The sequence below is a fragment of the Propithecus coquereli genome, unplaced genomic scaffold (genome assembly GCF_000956105.1).
Source record: "Propithecus coquereli isolate 6110/MARCELLA unplaced genomic scaffold, Pcoq_1.0 Scaffold166, whole genome shotgun sequence".
In the NCBI taxonomy this organism is placed as follows: Eukaryota; Metazoa; Chordata; class Mammalia; order Primates; family Indriidae; genus Propithecus; species Propithecus coquereli.
In genome coordinates, this window is record NW_012141191.1 from 3,443,155 (window position 1) to 3,460,373 (window position 17,219).

A 17,219-nucleotide genomic window follows, 5' to 3' on the forward strand; every position below is an offset into this window, starting at 1 on the left:
TTATTAATGTAGTTCACAACTACACTGTCAGCTATTGTATTTTCTGTTATAAATCTAGCCCAAATGAGAAGAGAAAGTTACCTTTTCTATTAGGTTTTATAATCATCCGCTATCTGGGACTTTAAAAGAAAATTACCCTTGAGAGGCAGCTATATTCCCTAACGCATTAGAAGCATAAAACCAATAGAACCAAAGACTGCAAAGAGATAGCTGACAATCCTCTTTAAATATTTCATGGGCAAATGATTTACATGCCAAGGTAGTGTTGTTTGGTGGCATATCCATCAAACTGACAAATGAAGACTTTTAGATGTATTTGCAGAATTATAAAGAAAATCTTATGCTCTTGGGGAAAAGGGTGACACTTCAGACTTATGAAGACGGACTTTGTTTTTCAAAGTGTCTCATAGTGTATGTGATTTGTGGATCTCTAACCATGAAACCACAGAATTTGAGGCTTAACTGTACTCAAAAGAAAACCACTTGATGGAGACAGCCAAGTGAAATAATTTTCTTTATTCAACATATATTGAGTGGCATGTAAATAAGACCAATCATTATTATGAATTTTCTTCACAGAAAATCTTGAAAAACAGGAGGCCCTATAGAGAATATTGGAAGGATACGAAAAGGAATAAAGCAGTCAGAGGCATTGTCTATCTTAACAGTTTAAATGTTAAATAAATGTTGTTAGTCTGATTAGCTGCTAAACACATGACTTTGAAAACAGCTGAAGACACATGTATTACATAGGGTGATCCTGTAATTGATTATCCCACCTGGGACACTTTTAGAGGGAAATAAAGTGCTAAGTACTTTATTTAAACTGAACTGTCCTGGTTAAACCAAGATGAGGACATTTTGTTACCCTATGTTTAGAAAACTGGATCTCAGTTATCTTCAAATCCTATGATACTTCCTAGGGTTTCTTTGATCCTGTCCTCCAGAAACAGCTTGTTATTGGCTGTCTAAAGATATACTCTGGGTGGGGGACAAAAGAGAGCGAGTTGTTTAAGTGTATTATACATTAGCAATTACTATAGCCCAAAAAAACACCTTGATAATCTGTCTGGCATGGAATGGCATGGAGATCGGTCTGCCTCCAAATGAAAAGCAAACAGACACCTGATTATGTGTGTAAGTTCCTATATCTATAGTCTTAATATTATTGGCTTAAATGATTTGAATTAATTTCTTAGAATAACATCAAAAGATTATATTATGTGAGTTTAAGGCCCATTTTAACACACACTTCTGTGATTTCACGAGCTATACATATTGAGTAGATAATACAAGGTTCTTTGGTTTCAGAACAATTTGTTTCATTTACATTAGAAACAAATAATAAGGTTTTCGTCGTGAATAGAATCTAGAATTAAAACAGACTTCCATTCTAAACATAGCTACACGAATGCACATTTTTCCCTTTTCTTTCTAGAAATCATTCAAAAGCAGCAAAGGCCATGGAAAAATTAAGAGCAAAAAATGGAAAAATTAAAAGCAAACTAAATTTTTGGCAAAACCAGAAGTTATAATATCTAGATTATATCATGTACAAGGGCTACCGAAAGTGACCAAGATCCAGTCAAGACCAAGTGGGGAAGAAGCACACACAAGAGGCTATGGCAAGAAGGCTCAGTGCTGGGCCGGGCGTGGTGGCTCACGCCTGTAATCCTAGCTCTCTGGGAGGCCGAGGCGGGCGGATTGTTTGAGCTCAGGAGTTCGAAACCAGCCTGAGCAAGAGTGAGACCCCGTCTCTACTAAAAATAGAAAGAAATTAATTGGACAACTAAAAATAAATAGAAAAATTAGCCGGACATGGTGGCACATGCCTGTAGTCCCAGCTACTTGGGAGGCTGAGGCAGGAGGATCGCTTGAGCCCAGGAGTTTGAGGTTGCTGTGAGCTAGAATGACGCCACTGCACTCTAGCCCTGGCACCAGAACAAGACTCTGTCTCAAAAAAAAAAAAAAAAAAAGAAGAAGGCTCAGTGCTGAGGTTGCTCAGAGGTGGGACCTGTTAGAGTGCCAATCAAATCACATTCCCTGTGGTTGTGCAGATAAACCTTTTCACTGAAAACAGAGGAAAATGTTAGATAAAACATATTTTTAAAATTCCAATACATTAAAAGTATTTAAGAACTGAAAATCCAGTGGAGAGTTTCCAGGCCAATTTTTGGGTAAAAGCCTAGAGCCAGAGGGGTAAGCAAAATTTCCAAAACCTGCAAATGCCCTCAGGGCACTTGCCAATATTGTACATGAGCAATGGCTTCAGGGCTAGAGGTTCAATGACTTCAGGGATAGAAGGACAAAAGTCTAGCCCCAAAGCCCACCTTAGGATGGGAATTTTACAAGATTTTCTTGTGGTAGACATTGTGCTCACAACTTCTCCTTCCTTCCTGCGAATACAAGAGGTTAAAATGCCCAACCCTTGCAGTTAGTTCTGACCAATAAAATAAATACAAGCAGAAGTAATATGTGTCACTTGTGGGCTAAAACAGTGAAAGCTCTTGTACCATTATTAATTCTCTCTTCCCCTGCCAAAGCAAGGAATGACTTTCCAGAGGATGGAGCCCAATCACCCTGAGTCCTGGAATATCTATGTGGAGGAGTGCCCACTCCCCACCAGAAACCTATAGCAGACTTTGGGTGAGCAGGAAATAAACCTTTGTGCAATAAGCCACTGTGATTTGGGGGCTGTTTGATATCACAGATTAAGTCTAGCACAGTCTAATGCAGAAATTAGTACCAGAAGTGGGGTGGGTGTCATTATAAAAAAATCTAAAATATGTGGCATTGGCTAAAAGCCAGGCAGAATAGGAAACTGGACAGGCCCAACATTTAATAGGCACAGTAAATGAGGCGTCAAATCATGTACCTAGTGAGACTGGAAAGGAGATTGGAAAACAGTTTGTTAGTTCTGTGTGTAAATTGTTATTGGCTATTTTTTGCCAAGGTATTTAAAAAAGAGAATGAGATGAATTCAGGAAATAATTGGCTAATTTGCAAGAAGAAATTAAAGGGGAATGAGAAATTCCAGAAATTTGAGGACTTGAAATGTTAGAAAAGCCAACAACTTTTAGATACCAAACTGAACTTAGATACCAAACCAACTTTTAGATACCAAACAGAAAGAAAACTGAGAAAAACTTTTCTTTGAGACAAAGGTGTATTAAAGCTAAGCTTTGCAACAAAGTCCATCCTATTGCCAAACTCTCCCAGTAAATTAAGTTGCATTAGAACAGTCAAAAGACAAGATTACAACACATTGAAAGACTTAATTGGCTTTTATTTGCAATTCTAGAATCAGGCAACACCTCATTCTAGGAAATAAAATGAGCTGAGCAGAGGAGCTTGGCTTTGTAAGCAGAAGAGGGCTGAAAAAAAAGCAGAAACTGAAAACAAAAAGTGGATTGGTCATTTCAAAAGTTCCTTTCCTTACAGGGTTAAAACAGAGGTGACTTCCTTAACCCTGATTCAGGTTGACTGGAATCTCCTGTTTTTTTAAAAAAAAATTGGCCTGTTTCGAAGTTCAGTGGCACTTAGCACAAGTGACTCCATTCTGGGTGGTTTGGTCTGCTGGGACCTAGTGCAGCAGGCTAGTCCAAAACAATGGCCTCTCATAAACTTTAACTGAGCAAATTTCTGATTAAGAAAATGGCCAAACAGAAAATCTCAGAGTTTCTGATTTCTGTAACCACAGCAGTCTCAAAGTGACATTCAAGGTGTTTTAAGGAGAAAAAGTAAAGAAATATAGCAAATCTGAGAATTTTGTCTAGAGTGTGAGGTTACTAGCAGTAGGAACTAACTGAATTCAAATAAATAAGAACTTGTTTTTTTAAAATTGTACTTCCAAATAAACCAGGAGTCTGCATTTTTAAATCCTTCATCTGTTCAATATTGAAAATATCCTTTGGTTCCCAAACATCTGAGAGCAGGAAATGAACCAACTGAGCTGAACACAGAAGGACAATGCTACAACACCACAGCAGGTGTGGCCAAGGAGAATAACGGGAAAGAAAAGATCACACACAGGTCAGAGCCAAGGACCAGAGAGAGCAACGGGAAAGGGAAGCTGCTCCCAGCAAGCAGAATCGGGGCCTAATCAAAGAATATTCCTGACACCTGTGTAGGGCTCCCTAACAATGTTTGCTTGCCAGGATTTAAGAATGACTGTGGACAACCGACAGCTCTGTCACTACCGTCCTTCTTCTTGCAGAGCAGGTGTGCTCATCACAGTCATCCTGTCCCTGTCCCACCATTGCGCAATTGACCCTTGAAAAACACGGTTTGAAGGGTCCACTTATACATGGATTTTTTTCAATAAAATTACACTGAGTGTGCCTGTCCTTCCTGCCTGCGCTTCCACCTCCTCCACCTCTCCTGCTTCTGCCACTGCTGAGACAGCAAGACCAACCCCTCCTCTTCCTCCTCCTCCTCAGCCTCCTCATCACAAAGACAATGCGTATGAAGACCTTTGTGATGATCCATTTCCACTTAATGAATAAGAAATGTATTTTCTCTTTCTTATGATTTTCTTAATTTCCTTTTCTCTAGATTACTTCATTGTGAGAATACAGTATATAATATGTATATACAAAATACATGTTAATTGACTGTTATCAGTAAGACTTCTGATCGATAGTAGGCTATTACTAGTTAAGTTCTGGGGGGAGTCAAAAGTTATATGTGGATTTTTGACTATACAGGCGGCCGGCACTCCAACCCCTACATGGTTCAAGGATCAACTGTACATTGGGTATGTGGGGAGGGACAAATATTTTGTCTTTTTGCTTTATAGGAACCACAGCTAGACTTGGTAGAGAAACTATGGGACATAATATTAGCAGATCTTGGCCTTTTGACCTGTGACTAGATAGAATTTGGTCATTTTCCTTGGGTAAGTGGGTGAACATAGACTGCATGTGGAAAGAAGAGTGTAAGCAATATTTAATGACCTGCCTAAAGAATACAACTTCAAATGTGCATTACACTTTCATAAAAATTTTAAAAAGTACTTGATATATTGAAAAATATAAATGATAGCCTCTGACCACCATGGACTAAAACTGGAAATCAGTAACATTTTTTAAAAGATCCTTTTTCAATCCTTTATCAAACAACTCTTGAGAAAGATTAATGCAAACTTAAATTGCTGAATTTCTCAAAAATACAGTCAAATGAAAACATACCACTTATAAGAATCCATAGAATATAGTTAAAACATTGCATAGGGAAAACTTCAAAGCTTTAAGTACTTATATCACTAAACATGAAACAAGGAAAACAAATAAATGAAATATCTAATTCAAAACCATAGAAAAAGAATAAGCAAACCAAAAGAAATCAGAATGGTAGAATAATTCAAGATAAAAACAGAATTAATTGAGTTAGAAAACAGAAAAAGAGTAGAACCAAGAAATAAATGAGTAAGTAAACAAAATAGATAAACTCCTATCTTACAAATCAAGAAAAAGGGCAGGGAGATACAAACTAAACAGAGGGATATAATATTCACACAATGCAATGTATTAAGCAATAAAAAGAAATACTGATAAAAGCTACTACACAGATGAACCCTGAAAACATTATGTAAGTCACAAAGAACCATATATTGTGTGATTCCATTTATGTGAAATGTCCAGAACAGGCAAATCTACAGAGACAGAAAATTGATCACTGGTTGCCTAGGGCTCAAGGGCTGCAGGCTGGGAGAAGTTTGGGAGTAAGAGCCAAGGGGAGCAGGATTTATTTTGGGGGTAATAAAACATTCTGTAATTGGTTGTGGTGACGGATGCACAACTCTGTCAATACTAAAAGTCATTGAATTATGCACACTTTAAAAGGATGATTTATATGGCATGTGAACTATATCTTAGGAAAGTTTAAAAAAGGATATAACCATCAAAATAGAAGAAAAAATTTTAAATGATTAAAGACTACTTTCCATAACTCTATGCAAATATATCTGGAAAGCTAGATGACATATATAACTTTCCAAGAAAAACTATTTCCCAAAATTGCCCCCAGTAGTGGCAAGAAGTCTAAACAGACAATTTCTAGGGAAGAAATAGAGAAAGTTGCCAAAGTGCAAAGAGTTATCCCTCAAAACAGTACTAGGCCCAGATGGTTTTATAGTGAGAAAAAAAATTCTTATTTCTGCCTGAATGTTTAGCAAGATATTTGACGTGCCTTGTCCTGCTCATTTGTCAGAGCTACGTGGGCAGGTGCTGGGGCAGGGTAAGACCTATCGCATTCCATTCCCCACACTGGCTTTGACATAAGTAGAACCACCCAGAGGTAGCCTTTCCAAATTACTTATATTTATTATAAGATTGTTTAACATTCAAAGAAAAATCTCAAATAAAAAATCATGCAATCTATCCAGACTAAACTTTTCCAATAATTCAGACAACACATACTTACTTGTTTGAGGTCTGGGTGGGAGGTCACAGTATCCTCACCTCGAGGAAACTGCCTATGATGGCTCACTGGTTGCTTTATAGGCATGCAGCCCTACAGGGAGAGCAGGTGCCACCAAGTTCGGAGAGCTCAAGATTCTCGTATAATAATGACTAGGGAATGCCCTTTCTGTGACTGGATTTATTACATGTGTCACTGTCCACATCCTTTCTGTGAATGGCCATATGCAACCTAGCTAACCTTAATATATTCACACTAGACACATGTTAGTTCTGCTGTTCTCACCCATCTGGCTGTAGGTTTATGGATATGTAAATTAGGCATTATATAGATAGATGGATAAATGCTGTTAAGATATTATGGCCACCCTTAGGACTGAGTCACGATTATTACAGTCACATACCCTACATCATGGGATACTAGCCATTATGCAACAAAAAATGCCCACACATATTTCCAAAGACTTTTGGGGGAGCGGTAGTACAGCCGTTAGTTGAAAACTAACGTCCCGTACTCTAGTTCACCTTGTGAATCCTAGAGGCTAAGTGAACCTCCTCTTGAAAATTTTCCCTGTTCCAGTGGGCCTAAGCTAAGTGTTCCTCCTGGATGCTTCCAGAGCACGCTGCTTACCCCTAATCATAGTACACATCACAGGGTGTTGTAATTGCCCGGTAGCCCTTCCCACTCCTCTCACAGAAACCTCTGACCTCCAAAAGGCAAGGAGGATGTCTTGGTCACTCAAATCCCCAGCCCAGCAGAGTGCCTGCAACATAGCGATCACTGAATAAATATATTTTTAATGAATGCCATTCTAAAAAGAGCTCCTTACCCAGAAAGAAGATAATGGAAAAAAAAGTGATTTTTTTTAAAACTTATTTAATGCTTCTGGCTCCTTGCTGAGCAATTCAGAGTTTTTTCCAAGTGTTTAAAAAATTGTGACAAGTCATTTAGTCATATATTTTAATTCCAAAATACTCTTCCTATCATTTTCTATAAAAGGAAGCTAAATTCTTTGCAATGAAATTTACTTTGCAATAAATAAATGGCACTATGTTAATTCTTCCATTTAACTGAACCTGGAACAATCTGATTGGAGATCTAACAGCTTACCAAAAAAATATTATCATATTTCTGCCAATTAATTATCTTTGTTAATGCATCACAACTCAGGTAAATCAAAATAAAGAAAATACAGCCTATAATCCTAGCACTCTGGGAGGCCGAGGTGGGAGGATTGCTTGAGGTCTGAGTTAGGAACCAGCCTGAGCAAGAGTGAGATCTTGTCTCTACCAAAGATAAAAAAATTAGCCAGGCTTGGTGGTGTATGCCTGTAGTCCCAGCTACTCGGGAGGCTGAGGCAGGACAATCACTTAAGCCCAGAAGTTTGAGGTTGCAGTGAGTTATAATGACTCTACTGCACTCTACCTGGGGCGACAGAGCAAGACCCTGTCTCAAAAACACAAAACAAATCAAAAACTACATAGTGTGACTAATAGCAATTAAAATATAATTATATTTCCAAATGAAATAAAGGAAACAGAGTAAAGATTAGTGTCTATCAAAAACAATAACATAGTATTCAAATTTATTCATAACTAACTTTTTCAAAGCACCACAAAGATATGTACACCTAATTTCTACACAAGATTTCTGTTTTTTCTTCCCATCACATCGAAGGTCAATTTTTAAAAACCGCATTGGGTAGGTGCAGGTTGGCAGGAGAGGGGGAGTTTAAAGTCAAAATAACATCAAATGCAGGAAATCTCCAATGTATTAATGAGTTATGTTCTAAGTTTTTGCTATAAAACTGGGTGTTTAGAATTTGGAATTCCCTCTCCACTGCGGTAGCTCTCTCTAGGACTGCCAGCCCAGCACTCCTTTCTCCTGGGAATGTTCACCTTGCTCCACGACTCTTGGAGAGCTGCCATGTTTCCATTTGACCTTGTCCAGTGAGATGACCCTAAACAGATACTTGGCCCCAAGGACAGATGTGTGACCTGGAATTTTTTTATTCAGAACTGGAAATACCTCAAAGCCAATCTTTCTTTGTGGGATGAAGATGTAAGGTATATAATTGCAGAAGTGCAGCTGCAGTTTCCCATAGTCTTCCATGATAAGATGAAGCAAACCCACAGAGGAGAGAAGAGAAAAGAAGCAAGACCTGGTAGCATTCGCATCCCCTGTTCCAGCTGTTCCTGAGGTCCAGCTCCACCTCTGTCCTTCTTATCTCGTAATAAACCATCCAGCAATATCATGAGTTAATTCATTCTGTTTGCTTAGGCTAGGGCAAGCTGGGTATCTGTTACTTGCAACCAAAAGAGTTCTTTCTGACCAGGACACACAGAAAAGGGTGCCAATGGGGATGGGTTCCCAGGGTAACTCAGAGAAGTTTATCTAACAACACTGGTTCTAGTGCTACAAAAGCCCTGAACCCTCAGTTTGGGCATCTTAGCGTGAAGCTCTCCTTATCAAAATATCACTTAAGTCCCACATTCTTCTAACTTCCTCCCTCAACTCCGACATGCTTACCTAGAACGAGATTGTCAGTGAGGTGAAAGAAAGCAAGCTCGCTGAAAAAGTGCTTGAGACAATCTATGAGAGGAAAGACTACAGCAGCATTACAACAAGGAGGGGCTCTGGTGGCTCCCATGGCCCAATTAGGAGAGGTTCAGAAGGGTAGTGGGCTGGCTTGAGGCAGAGTACTCATGTACAGCAGTTATCTTTCCTAATCCAGTGTGCCCACATGTGGAGATGCCTGCTCTGTGTATTCTGCCTTACCGGGGTGCATCTTGCACTCAAAACTGTTTTATTTTTGTAAACGCCAGTTGAGCAAACCTTCAACAAAAGGTCATGGCACAACAATTCTATAACCAGAATTGGTTTTCAGAAAAAGCACTTGATTAAAATTTCATAAAAGAGAATAGTAATGAAAGGAAAATGTAGTTAAGGCAAAAGGAGGAGGGTCTCCTGGATTTTGTCTTGAAAAATAGAAAATAAGGTGTTTTCCCCCTCAGAACTACTACATTCAAAAGCATTTGTAGGTACTGTGCGTATGTTGAGGAATAAGAACGTAGGACTAGATTAAAAATAACCGTGGCGTAGGATCTACCATTATAGAACACAGACAAGAATGAAAGGGTGGTTAAACCAAATGAATGTGATAGCATCGTCCTTTTTACCCAACATAAACTAGCAATTAAAAAGATATTTTTAAAAGACTCATAATAAACCATGAAGGGTGACTCAGACTCAGAAAGAGATGCAGTATATTGTGTCTAAAAGTCTGATCATTTAAAGAATATTTGCTTCAGAGGGAAAGGTGCAGAAAATGATGTCCAAATTTTTATGCAATTTTACTTTATTCTGATTATGACAATAGTATATGTTTATTATGGAAAATGTAGAAGCAGCAAAGAGAAAAAAAGGATAAATAATTCACTCGGTAATAAGTATTTTATGTTGCATGGTGACTATCTTTTCAGTCTCTTTTCAATAAATATAGACACATATTTTTTAACCAGAGGGAATTCCAGTGCATGCTGCTTTTTTTTAAACTTACATATAATAAGATTATATTTTCAAATATTAATCTTTGTACTTTTCTGTCCTTGAACCCCCTTTAAAATAACCTAATAACTTTTGCTCTGATAAATCAGAGACATACACATTTCCCTTGGGAAGAATGAGGACGTTCCACCAGAAATCTGGAGAAAAACAAAGCATTGCTGATTAACTTCTGACTGACAAAATGAAATCTTTGAGTCCCAAGTGAGATATTTTTCTGAAAACCTGGCATTGTTGAAAAATCAGTGGTCTTCTAAATTCCTTAAACTTCTATCAACAATGAGAACCAGAAGCTCCCAAATACACCACAGGGAGAGTGACTTTATAATTTATCTTCCAAAACAGCCACTTTAGAAAGTGAAAGGGGGACTTTTGATAAGTATCAGGCCAACAGGAATAAACTACCCCAGGCAAACCAGGGCGTACACTCACCCTCTCTCCAGGGCATTTAGATGGAAGCTGGCTTGAGTGTCACTGGGCCAGCTGCAGGCCACCTTGTTGAGGGACGATATGCCCCTACCACTGTTGCTGTGGGGTGACCAGCCTAAGTCAGGGGCTGGGGTGCGGGGGACAACCTTGACACAGGGATCTCCAAGAACCAAAGTGGGTTGAGTCTGTAAGCAGAGACACGAGTCCTCAACACACCAACAGGATTAGCCACAAATGCACCAGCAGCAGGCACAGCAGCTGGACCAAGATGAGGTGGGCAAGAACAAGGACTCACACAGAGATCTAGAGGCCTCCTTCCCCCATCCCCATCAAAATACCACATAACCTCAGTCCCCCATACACATATAGATGGCACTCAGGGTAGGAGAAGGTGGAGGAGGAAGCCCTCAGAAAGAGTAAGCGCTGTTCTGAAAGAGACTATTTTAACCTAAAACAAGCTGTTTAAACTCAAAGAGGCAGAGATAAGCTTTAATTGGAATGTTTGAATTTTTTTCTAGTAACCAACGGTTGAAAAGTTATGAGGATCAGTTTTAGAAAATAAATTTTAGATATGCATCTGAGTTATATGAAAGTTTCTAATTCTGCTACCCACTAGCTAGTGAATATATTTCCATGTCCTCAGTCTACTGTTACATCATCTTAAATGCCCACATGACATTATAATTTGGAATTTTTTTAAGTATGAGTTAAGAAATAAAAATATCTCTTTAAAGTGTAAGTATCATTTGTCCCTACATTAACTCAAAATCTCCACTCAGTCCCTGTTGGTATATCATGCACTGCAACTAGGAACAGCACAAGTTTAGCTCCCATTTTAAAATTCTGTATCATTTTAACAGAAGTCTAATGGGTTATACCCTTCCAAGCTCACTTATACAGAGGTGATCAAACATGCTTCCACATTGTCCTGTTGCACTGGGATTATGGCTGCAAAAGTCAGCCCTGATTTTACTATGGATTTGTGCCACGCTGTAGTCTTTTACTTCAGGGCCTCATTAACGTATAAATAGAGGGTCCCAGCCTGCAGTGCCTTTGGGTTTTTGTCTGTGTTCTTTCTCCCTGCTCATTTGTTCACTTATTTGATAAACAGTAATTATGCACCTACTGTATTCTTATCCTTTGTCCTGAGGCTTGCCCTCTTCCCTTCTCACTACTGACCAAAAAAGCCCCTTTAAAGTTTCTTCCATCCCTCCCCTCTTCAAATTCTATGCTGTGTGCATGGAAACCACATAACCAGACTTGTTTTAAATGTGCACGAAATGAGAGTTAATAAGCTTTCAATTCAAGGTCTGAGCCTATGTTAAAAGTAGAAGGATGAAGTCTTAATGGAAGGGAAGCCCTTGTCAATTTCAGCAAAGGGGCAGTATACAGCATGTGGTTACCAAGGGTTTATTTTTTTTCTTTGCATTTTTATCCTAGTTCTTGAACATGTGTTGAAGATATAAGGAGATGGGATTGTTGACTAGGAAAGAGCAACATAACTCTAGCTTGGTCCTCAGTGATATATGAGTGACTCCAAATCCTTTGAGGTTAAAAATTAAACCCAAGAAAATCTTAATATAGGAAGAATGATACAGCAAATTAGAAAATTCAGACATTCTGTTTTCTATTTAAGTACACTAATGATATTCTGGTGCTTTGGAACTGGTTTCTCCTTTGAATGTGGCATAACTTAGATACACATGAACTCCCTGTTCAAATAGCATAATAGGGTGGAAGTCTGAAGAACTTCATGAAAGATTAGTTTTTTTCTTCAATTCTAATTTATTACTCCTGCCCAAATGATTTTGTGTAAAAATCTTTAAAACCACAGAGTTTCCTACCCCACAATTATCATTATATTTTTTTTTCCCTTTATCTTTCTGGTTTCTTCCTATGGCAGGGGTGGGGGGTAAAACTCCCAGGCTCTTTAATTTGGGGCTTAGGCAGGAAAAGAAAAGTAATTAAAATCACGAACACATAAAATTAACCTGAGTCCTTAAAACTAAGTGTCACCATAGAGACCAGAGCAGGAACTGTCTCCATGGAGATCCATATGAATTTTTTTTTTTTTGCTTTAAATTATTATCATTTGTTACCAGATGTCAATTTGACCAAGGAAAAGATGAGAATGAATGAATGAATGAATATAAGAATTAACCTCACATAAGAGAATTTATTAAGGGCAAGTCTAAATTGTTCTGGTTCTTAGTATTCCATTATTCCAGTGAGTGGGAAGATATCTTAAGAAAAAAATCTCCCCTCAACTCAGAATTTCTAATGAAATCATCTGATGGTATAGCTCCATAAATGCTACAGGGATGAGTAGGGAAAGATGATTTTTATAAAAGGCATCTCTCACTCAGAAGCATCAAGGTGTGATGAGGGTGACATGCCACTCTAGCTTCAAGGAAGTGATGCTCTCTGGCAATGTCCTATCCCAGTAATGGACCAGAGATATCTCCTAACAACCATTCTGGTATATTAGTTTATCATGTCTACTATACACAACTGTTTTTAATATGAGCAGTGAGGTCAAACAGACTTGTGTCCTGTACCAGATAAAGAGAAACACTGGAAAAATCCAAACATTTGAACTATGTGATCAGAGGTAAATCAGAATTTCTCCCAGTTACAGATTCTATTTTGTACCTATAGGTACAGTCACTTAATTGATCAAATATTCAATTGAGGAGCCACACAAATGGTATATTTATAGATATTAATATATATTTATAGATATTCAATTAAATAAGAAATCACTAATAAAAGATATTAAAATTCGATAAAAATTTTAACGTATCATAAAACAAGTCAACAGAAAACTAACAATTATGACCAAAATGCACAAAAACAAAACAGTCAATGATATCATTCATTTAGACATTTACACAATCTGAATTTTATCCAGCTTTTTAGGACAGAGATCGTGGTGACTGGTTGAATATGGAAGAAAAACAAGGATGCCAGCTTGGGAGTCAGCTCAGAAAATGCTAGTGTTTTTCACATTTTACAGCTGATTCTTGTTATTTTCATGTACTGTAAGTTTGTCACAATTAGCAAATTAGCAAATACTAAGTCATTGCTCCTCGAGGAAATACAGGGTTATGTTTCCATGAGCCTCTGATCACAAAATTTTTGTCAACCAATCAATATATAACTTTGTTTTATATGTGTTTCTGTTTAAAGACTTCTTATTTAATACATACTGTTGATTCATTAACACTGAATTTACTGCCAACAGCACTATGATTTATACCTGAATGGAGCTTTTCTAACACACATATTTTCTCTGTAAGGCATGTCACAACCTTCTGGCACTTGGCATGATGCTTTGGGGCCATTTTAACAATAATATTAATAAAAAGCACAAAAATGCAAACACCACAGCATTAAATAGACCATGAAAAGGACGCTCGATTATAGTACGAGAGCTGAAACAAAAAGGCAGAGTGTCACTTTGACCTCAGTTGGGAATGTGCACTTTGGGTGACTCAAATTTTTTTGCCCTTTTTGCTATTCTGCACATGGCTATGAATGACCACAAAAGTGCCTCACATATCGATTCTGAGTTACAAATAAATTTTAGCAAGTAGCTGAATTTACAAATTCAGAATCCACAAATAATGAGGGCCAACTGTATTCGTTAACTGCAGAAAACTATTTCTATTTCCTGTGGTGCTGCTTCTTACTATTCCACTGCCTGTTCTCTTTTGCCCACCTCTGGAGCACCTATTCTTAGTTCAAAATCCCACTCAGGAAACCACACACACACACACACACACACACACACACACACACACACACACTAACCACCTCACCTCCTGTTACCTTTGCTTCTTATAATCATCTCTATTTTGTATAAATCAGATTATACTGAATTTATTGACATTATTATGCTTCTCTACTGGCCTTTGGAATTCCTTGGTGTCAATGACCATGTCCTAATACATACAGATAACTTCTACTGTGCTTACTATGTGCCAGGCTATATGTCAAAGGGCGATTCACATACTATATCTCATTTAATTTTGTAATAATCCTATCATCCCCATTTTACAGTTTCAGAAACAGAGACACAGAGCAATCAAGTCACTTGCCACAGCACATAGCAGCAGACTTGGAATTCAGACCTAGAGCCCAAGCTTTTAACCACTATGTTGTACTAAATAAATAGTATTAGCTACCATATATTATTGACCACATACCATTTTCCAGGAATCATGCTAAATGCTTTACACAAATTACCTCATCAAAGCTGCTTTTTTTTAAATCTCTGTGTCTCCAACATGCATGTCTCATGCAAAGTGCATGAGACAAAAATGTTTGTTGGGTTGAATTTGAGTCTTCCTGCTCCCAAACCTTCCTTCTAAAACCAATGGCATGCGGATCCTCTATATTTTCAGCTATGGCTGCAGTGACTTACTGTGTTCCACTGCCCTTTTCTCCTCACCAGGTCCCTCATCTCCTCAGTTATGTTCTTCTGTGGTTTTGCTATTGATGTCTGTGATGTTCACAAGACACTTTTCAAAGCAATGGTAGTGCAGAAGAGAGCAGATACATTGCCTCTTTGCAAAGGGTTTTTGTCTTTAACAATAACTTCCATCGGTGATTTATATTATGATGCAAATCTCTATGGAGTAACAGAACCATAGAAGAGCTAAGTGTTTTGTTTGAGAGCCATGAGCTAAAAGAGGATTTTCTGTTTCCCAGTGTAGCTTTGGATTCCAAATCTATATAACTTCTCACACTGAGTTCAAAGTAGACAGAATCTGTTTTAGGGAAGTAAAAATAGGAAAGTAAGCTTGTGGGAATGTGGAGAATAGGCTTTAGGAAGTTTGCAAGGCAGAAACTGCAGGTCTCACAGACATTACATGTATAAATAGGACCAAGTAGAGCTTAGCCTTAGGTCTAGAGTCAAAATCATTCATTTGCTTTCAAAAGCAAAAGTATAAAGTAAACAAGATTTGTGACTTCTTCTCATTTCTTTCTTTCTTCCCACTTCCCCCAAATATTCCAAATACTCCATAAGTAATTATTGTGAACTATATAGCCAGGAAAGTTAACCCAAAGGAAAGAATTCTAACTGCTCTAAAAGTCTCCGCTTTCTTCCCAGTTATATGTCATGGTGTTGCTATTGGTCACTGCGATATTTAATAAAAGAAGACAATATCTAAGTGAATTCCAAGCCCAAGACCTGAAGCACAGGAAGTAAACCAAATGTTTCCTGGGGCCAGACAAGAACTATGAGTGAAGTTACTCTACGGAGAACAGGACCCATGTTAAGGAGCAGCCAGTGCTCAGTTCTGGTACATTCTTAGTTACCAGAAGGAATAAAATCCTCTCTTTCTAAGCCTTTCAACTTGTCAAGAGAAGACTCAAACCTGGATTTTTATGCAAATCTCCTAGGTTTAAATGTGGCCAACTAATTAAAAAGTGTAAACACAGCACACACCAAACTATGTCTGCGGTCCTTACCATGTGGGAGATGCCAGTTTGCATCCTAGTGAGTAACCTAGGGGATATTTAGGGACTCTTTCAAATCACTCGGTGCACCCCGCCCCCCTAGAAATGGCAACTCTGAAAGCTGGTCCTCTGAGCAGACATCTCCCTCCGAGAGCAAGACCTGATTGCCAGGCCTCTGAAAATACCTCCCAACTTCTTTCCCTGGATGGATGATCTGAAACCTCACATGGCCGGGGACTTGGCTGTAGCAGGTCCCCGTGTGCGCTAGGGAGCTGCTCCCGGAGGGCTCTCCTATCGCCTCCTGGTTGCTCCAATTCTCACTCCTACCCTCTCCATCTCCTTCCACCTTCTCTGTTTTTCTTGCTTTTCTTTTCTCTCTTCTCCCCCATCCCGCTTCTCTCTCGTCTCATCTTTTTCTTTGTCACCTCTTTCTTCTCTTTTCCTTTCTTTCTCTACTCTTCTCCCCCTCTTTTCTCATTCTCCTCTTCTGTTTCCTCTCTCCTCTCCACTCCTGTCCCCTTTCTAGTACTATCTTTTCCTTACCTTGTCCTATCCCTTCCCCTCTCTTCCCTCCCCTAGCACTCGCGAAGTGAGGGGAGCTCGCTCACCAGGAATACACCAACACGGGCTTCGAGTATTTCTTGTGGTGGGAGCGGAGGGTCAGGGAGCCCTTGCGTTCCAGCAAGTCCGTGGGTCCAAGCTCCAAGCAGTATTGATTACTCTCGCACCACTCCTGGTGGGAGCTGTCAAGGCGCTCCATGGCCGCCTCGAGGTACAGACCTCAGAGGATTTCCCTCTGCATCTGTCCTGCCCCGCGGGACTCTAAGTACCAAGATTCGGCGTCCCTCATCTCCTAAGCAACCTGAGGCGGGGTCACGAAGGGGGTGTGGTCAATGGAGGGGCGGAGCCCTCTGACCTAACAGCCCTGGTTTCTAGACGGTGCAGTTACTGACAGAAAACTACATTTCCCGGAATGCAATGAGAGCGGAGGCCGGGCTACAGAGATGGTGGAAGGAAGAACTGAATCCTGGGAGTTGTAGTCTCACCTGTCCACCAGACTGCTCCTGGGAGCGCTGGGTGGATTAATCTAAGGCAAAGTCCCTGAGCCCAGAGCGGGTCTGGTCATGCTGTCCTTGCAGAAGTTCTTTTTACAATCAGCTGTTGTCACCACACTTTCTGCTTGTCACCACACATTCTGCTTACAAGTTACTTAAGTTTGACTAAAAGGGAGCATGAGAATACTCCTTTAAACTCCCAAATTATATCATTTCTATATAGCTTTCCTACATGCGAAAGAGGAGCAGAATGATTCAGCCAATCAGCTAAAAAGTTTGAGGATC

At 39.1% G+C, this 17,219-nt stretch overlaps 1 protein-coding gene across 2 annotated transcripts in view; it reads right to left on the bottom strand.

Annotated features, from left to right (window-relative positions):
- Nucleotides 1-16,713, bottom strand: part of LOC105808051 (chromosome unknown open reading frame, human C9orf135) — a 92,413-nt gene extending 75,700 nt beyond the window's left edge. The window contains exon 1 of one of the 2 annotated variants that reach the window (XM_012641607.1): nucleotides 16,488-16,713. In XM_012641607.1, coding sequence (XP_012497061.1) covers nucleotides 16,488-16,639 — 152 coding nt within the window. In that variant the 5' untranslated portion in view covers nucleotides 16,640-16,713. The remainder of the gene's footprint in view (nucleotides 1-16,487) is intronic. The other variant, XM_012641606.1, reaches the window with a different exon arrangement.
- Between the last annotated feature and the right edge of the window lie 506 nt (nucleotides 16,714-17,219).